Below are 6,000 nucleotides of genomic sequence, written 5' to 3' on the forward strand. Positions count from 1 at the left end.
GCTTCGCTCTGCTCGTCACGACGTGGATTCTTCTCACTGGTTAAAACTAAGTGGATTTTACAGGATCAGCTCTGGGTAAACTGGTTCAGAGACAAACAGCTGTTCAGACTGTTTGTATGGAAGGTCAAAAGGGACAAAAGTTCATTAACTGGGCAATTTAGCACCAAACTGTTTTAAGTAACGAGAACGTGTTGAATAACTTTAAACTGATCGTTTAAGTCGCAGAGAGAAAGTCAAAGTAACTCTGAGCTAAAACTGAACGAGCCTTGACTCTCGCTCCTCTCACTGTTTCAGTCTGCAGCCTTCAGCCTCGTCTGAGCTCACGGCCTTCACTGAGGAAGACTCTGATGAAGTGGCTGAAAGCCCCAAAAGGAGCTGGTGAGACAAATCTGTGACGTGGAGATATTTCAAGAAATCCAAATGAATATTTTATGGTAAAGTATTTGCTGCTAAAGAAGTCATTTTGACCCTGAGCTGTTGCTGTAGTTTACTCTTAATAACGTGGGTCGGGGAGCGGTGGCCGGCTGGGAGCCATGGCCACAAAACAAACGAGAATATTAAAGACGAACTTCAAGAAACGAGACAGGGACAGAGCAGAAGAAGAAGAAGAAGAAGAAGAAGAAGAGGTCCAGTGAACAGACGCGTTCAGCCTCTCAGCCGCCGCTCAGGCTGCAGGAGAAAACAGGTAAAATACCTACAACGGTATCCATGCATATTTGTGACTGCTCATCATACAAACACACACACACACACACACACACACACACACACACACACACACACACACACACACACGCCCGCCCGCTCACGCACACACTCTGCATTCTGGCGAGGAACATGCCTGAATGGTTTTAATCTTTGAACTTTTATATAATCGCTTTGTTTCTTCTAACGTTCACGTCTCGGTGGTGCAAACACTCGTCTTGAAAAGTCGGGGTCGGGGTCGAGGGGGGGTCGAGGGGGTGAGGAAAACAAAGCGATGACCGAGAGGACGGAAAAACAAAGAGTCGTCATGCAAAAGGACGGACGATGACATCTTTTCCCCTTTGTGTGTTTTTTCTAGCGTTTTCTCTGATATGGTTTCAGTTCCTATGATCAGTAGTGCTACTTCTACTGTACGAGGCTCATGCAGGAGGAGCGCCGGCCGCATGCCGGCCGCCCGCCGGCCGCACGCCGGCCGCCCGCCGGCCGCATGCCGGCCACACGCCGGCCACGCTCACCTCCATCTTTTTTTCTTTTTTTTGGTTCGAGGATTTGATTGGAAGATGCAGGTGAAAGTTTATGATACAAAATATGTTACAGTATGTACGTCTTGTCTCCCGTCTGTGTCGCTCACTCACGCTTGCTTCTGATTGGTCGAGGAAACGCTTCGCTAAAACGCTCGCAGCCGAAGTTGTGCGTGGCCGACGGCGTCCACTCTGCAGCAGGACGCGTGGTTTTAATCTGGAGATGATCAGGTTTGAAGACGAAACACCTGCATGGTGACTTTTAAATCTGCCCGGTAACAGCTTAACCTATGAAACAATTTCACTTTTTAACTGCTGTGTAAGAAACAGGATTACCAAATATGGCTACACCTTGAAAATGTGGTCAAATGGAAGAAAAACTAAACTTTGAACTAGTTTTTAATGCAGTTTGAATGAACGTCTTTTCACCTGCAGATCACTGAAAACACAAACAGCTGCTGAGCTCAGCTGTTTCAGAAAACTGAACATGAAGTCAAATCCAGGAGTCTGCAGCTCGATCGTGGAGTCGACGGCGGACTGAAGTGACCTGAACCACGGTTTGCTTTGGTTTGCTTTGGTTTGGTTTGGTACGTGCAGCCGATTGGAGAAAACGTTATCGGTGCCTGTTTGTGAAAGAGCTTGCTGACGACTGTGGCTAGCAGGCTAACCGCTAACATGTTAGCATGCCAGCACTAGCAGTTCTTCACAGCTGCAAACTAGCTGGTCAAACTGAGCTCTTATTGGTCAAAGCTCATGAAAGTGACCTTGATGCAAAAGGTTTTTTACGTTGATTTTAGTCGAAGAGGTGTTGAGACAATAAAACGATCTGGAGGAGGAGGAAGAGGAGGAGGAGGAGGAGGATGACGACTCTCCTCTCCTACCAGGTTAAATATTATCTTTGAGCATATCATGCAAACGTGGGTCTTGCTTAATGTCTGGGGGTCATTGAGGGGTGACCTTTCAGCGACCTTTCCCGCCTCAGTGGACGCGTTGAAAACGACCTTTTTCTGGCAGAGTGCGCGTCATCGGGACAGACGCGACGTCAGCGGCGAGGAGTTCCTGGCGTGGCGTTTCCGTTTCCTGTTTAGATCTATTGCAGAATACTTGTTGTGTTCTCTCTGACTGACGGACCACACAACAAATGAATTTCTTAGTTGCTTTACGTTATGTTCCCTGCAATAATTACTGTAGTTTGAAACACACATTATTGTTGTAATTATTATTATTATCATTATTATTATTATTATTACTGTTCTCTTCTTTTGTTGATGCTATTTTCCTGCTTGTCATAATGTTGCATATTTTGAAAAGTAAAAGGCTTTCGTTGCTCGTCTGGACATCAGCATCACACTGACAAACACTTCTGAGCTACAACCAGGCCAGGCCAAACCAGGCCAGAAAGGTCCGGACCAGAGCAGTCCAGACCAGACCAGTCCAGAAAAATCCAGACCAGCCCAGTCCAGATCATACCTCATTTAACCCTTTCATCTCCACAGTCCCATTTAGAAAACCAGGTGAGTCCAGACCAGTTGGTTTAGTCCCAGTCCAGCTCCTTGAAGCTCAGACCAGCTTGGTGTGGTTCTGTCTATAGTCTTCAGGCTGAGCATGAATCAGTGAGAGCCGGTGGAGTTCAGTTCAGGCGTTCACTCGTGTTTCAGCAGCATCTCGATCATCTTTTCATGTTCCTTCTTCCTGGATTCTGTCGCTCGTGACCTTCTTCAAAATGTGACCTGAAGCGGCTTCGAGCCGGTGAAGAGATCGTCCACACAAACCCCCGAACGCCACGACTACTGAGAGTCACCTTTGAAACGTCTCCAGACACCCTGACACATCGTCGGGTTGAAACCAACAACCTTTACATGTCAAGTAAAAGACGTCCAACGCTAAACGCAGCCTTTGGCATTTTGACGGCAGGTCCAGTCTGTCGCTGGAAAGAAAACACACGTCCTCCACGTCCATCATCGTCCCTCATGAGCTACACTGGTCTGTCACCTGTTTCAATGACAACCAACATCCAGAAGAAGCAGAAATCTGCAGCCGCTGAGGGTTGATTGGTTGTCAGCAGATCATCTGTCACATTTCTTTCCAATCACAGAAGAGTTTGATGCTGAACCGGCCGAGTCCATGTGATCCTTCAACGGTCGGCAGTCCCTCAGATTCATTGCCAAGACCAACACGTCAACTCGTCTTTAGTAACACCACCGGGTCCATTCACGCCAGGTTCACACTGAACAAGATGGTGCCTGGACATTGGACGCCTCCCCTAAAGAATTACGTTTAGTGGAGACCCATCAAAACAAACCTGTCAGTTGGTTTTGAACAGGCTGAATGTCTCGGCGTCTTGTCCACTGTCGGTCCAGGATGAACCGTCCTGGGGTTTGTGCAATTGGATCCAAAAGGTCAAAACTGTGCAGGGAGGCAAGTACGTGTTGGGGTCTAAAATGCACAAAGGGGTGATTCTTCAGACTCTGGAAAGTCTTCAGGAGGTTATTGTTCCTTTCAGATTCCTTGATTTTTGCTTGATCTCCCAGCTCCAGTTGGCAGAAACCATTTTGTCTCCAGTTGGGTTCATAATCCACAACACGGTGACGGGAAGTGAAAGAAACCAGCAGCACTCCAAGTGTCCGTCTCAGTAGACCGTCCCACGGTCTCAGCTAGCAGTGCCCTGGGTTCAGGATCAGAGGTTCAAAGGTCGTTCAAAGTTCACGGGGGGGTTGGCTGGTGGGGCGGCAGGGTGGGTGTACGGGGGTTGGGGGTGGGGGGTGGGGAGTCACGGGCTTGGTTGGAGGTTATAATGAGGAGATCTTGACGGTGTCCTGGGTGTAGGCGGTGGCCCGGGTGTTGCGCAGGATGCCGGGGATGGGGGCGGGCGACGGGGGGAGGCTCTCGTCGGGGGTGTTGGCGGGCGGTGTGGGGATGCTGATAATGGCGGCGGTGAAGTCTTGTTCCCCGCAGTTGAGCTTCAGGTCACCGGTCTGGGCGTTCAGACTGGAACGACTGCGGAGAGACAAACACGGCCAATAAGAACTAGAAGAGGAAGTGAATGCAGACAGCGCTGCAGCACGGAGGACGGATGCTAACCAAAGAGAATAGAACTGTTTGGACAACAGTGTCTCAATGTGTCTTCACGTTAGCTAACAGACACACATGACTGAACACACGCTGGATGAAACCAGTGCAGCACCAAAAGTATCTGCCTTTACGTTTGTGGTGGGATGGAGGTGGTCTTGATGTGCAGGGTGTCCAGCTCCTGGACGCTCCCCCGGCTGACGGACACCGTGGAGTTGGCCAGTCGCATGGCGGCTCTCCTCCTGGCCCGGCGGGGGCAGCAGCCGGTGGAGTTGTTCTGCGCCCCCTGCTGGCTGGACAGGGAGGTGCTGCGGCTGGTCCTGTAGCCCACCGACTCCGTCATGCACAGCTCGCTGTAGGTGATCTCGTTGGTGAACTCGTGGTTCTGTGGGGACACAAGGTCGTCCATGCTGAAGGTCTGACTCCACATGTGTGTGAAACAGTGAAATCAGATGGGAGTCTGAACGTGTGTGTGTGTGTGTGTGTGTGTGTGTGTGTGTGTGACGTGTGAGACGTGGCTGCTGCTTGGATCCTCACCGTCGTCTTCTCCAGACAGTGAAGCAGGTGATTGTGTTGATGCTCGAACGCTGATCTGTTCTTCACACACAGCGCCGTGCTGTCACTGTCATGGTCCTAACACACACACACACACACACACGCGCACACACACACACACACACACACACACACACACACACACACACACACACACACACACACACACACACACACACACACACACACACACACACACACAGGAAAAAGCAAAACATGCAAAGATTACTGTATGCATTCGTTGCACCCTCATTGTTTCAGACTAAGGTCGCTTTCACACCAGAGCTGTTTGGTCCGCTTTAAACGGACCAGAGTTCGTTTCCTCGGATAGTCCGCTTCGTTTGGGCAGGTGTGAAAGCTCATCCGAACTCTGGTGCGGACCAAACAAGCGAACTCTGGTCCGCCTGAAAACGTGGCTCTCGGTTCGCTTGCGAGTGAACCCTGGTTGGGTTCGTATGCAGTGTGAAAGCTCACCGGACCGAACACGGGACCAAATGTATGAAGTGACGCTATACGCAGCGCATACGCAGTTATAGGTTTACTAAAATCATGTATTCTGTGCTAAAATACAACGTATCGCATCTGTATTTATAATATAGCTCATTAGTCCTTACGTGAATGTTTACTGTTGCTATGGCAACAAGTGACCGCTGACATTAGCAGCTGCTAGCTAGCTTAGCTCAATTGTCTGAACAACAATAACCCATAAATTCACAATTTGGCATATTTAAAGAAAATCAAATCACAACTACAAACAGTCACAGTCCTTAAACTCTGAGCTCATATGCTGTCACATGTTAGATCGTCAAAGTTAGAAAAATAATAGAATCGATCCCTGACGAGCTACGATAGCGTTATAGGAACAGTTGCGTTCACTGTTCACTGGGCCGGGAGGGAGGGATTTGCCCTCCTGCTTTGTCCAATCGACGAGCGCCCCTTCCAACCATGTGATGCTGCTCAGAAAGGTCGGTGCGCTTTAGAAATCACAGCGTGAAAGCAGAACCGAAACTGGTGATAAATGCAACAATGCTGCGTCTTTCAGCTCCCCAATCGAACCGAGTCCGCTTGGTCAGGTGTGAAAACGACCTAAGACTCCTTAAGGAATCACTTAAATAAAGACGTTTATCCTCTTTAACTTAAATAATGTTGT

General features: G+C 49.1%; 1 protein-coding gene across 1 annotated transcript in view; it reads right to left on the reverse strand.

Moving 5' to 3' along the window:
* Positions 1-1,228: 1,228 nt before the first annotated feature.
* kcnd1 (potassium voltage-gated channel, Shal-related subfamily, member 1) overlaps positions 1,229-6,000 on the reverse strand; it is a 55,684-nt gene continuing 50,912 nt past the window's right edge. The window contains exons 7-9 of the mRNA XM_070967898.1: positions 4,833-4,928; positions 4,430-4,680; positions 1,229-4,223 (exon numbers count right to left, since the gene is read on the reverse strand). Of these exons, the coding sequence (XP_070823999.1) occupies positions 4,016-4,223; positions 4,430-4,680; positions 4,833-4,928 (555 nt within the window). The 3' untranslated portion in view covers positions 1,229-4,015. The remainder of the gene's footprint in view (positions 4,224-4,429; positions 4,681-4,832; positions 4,929-6,000) is intronic.

This window comes from Chaetodon trifascialis, chromosome 8 (assembly GCF_039877785.1).
Source record: "Chaetodon trifascialis isolate fChaTrf1 chromosome 8, fChaTrf1.hap1, whole genome shotgun sequence".
Taxonomy (NCBI): domain Eukaryota; kingdom Metazoa; phylum Chordata; class Actinopteri; order Chaetodontiformes; family Chaetodontidae; genus Chaetodon; species Chaetodon trifascialis.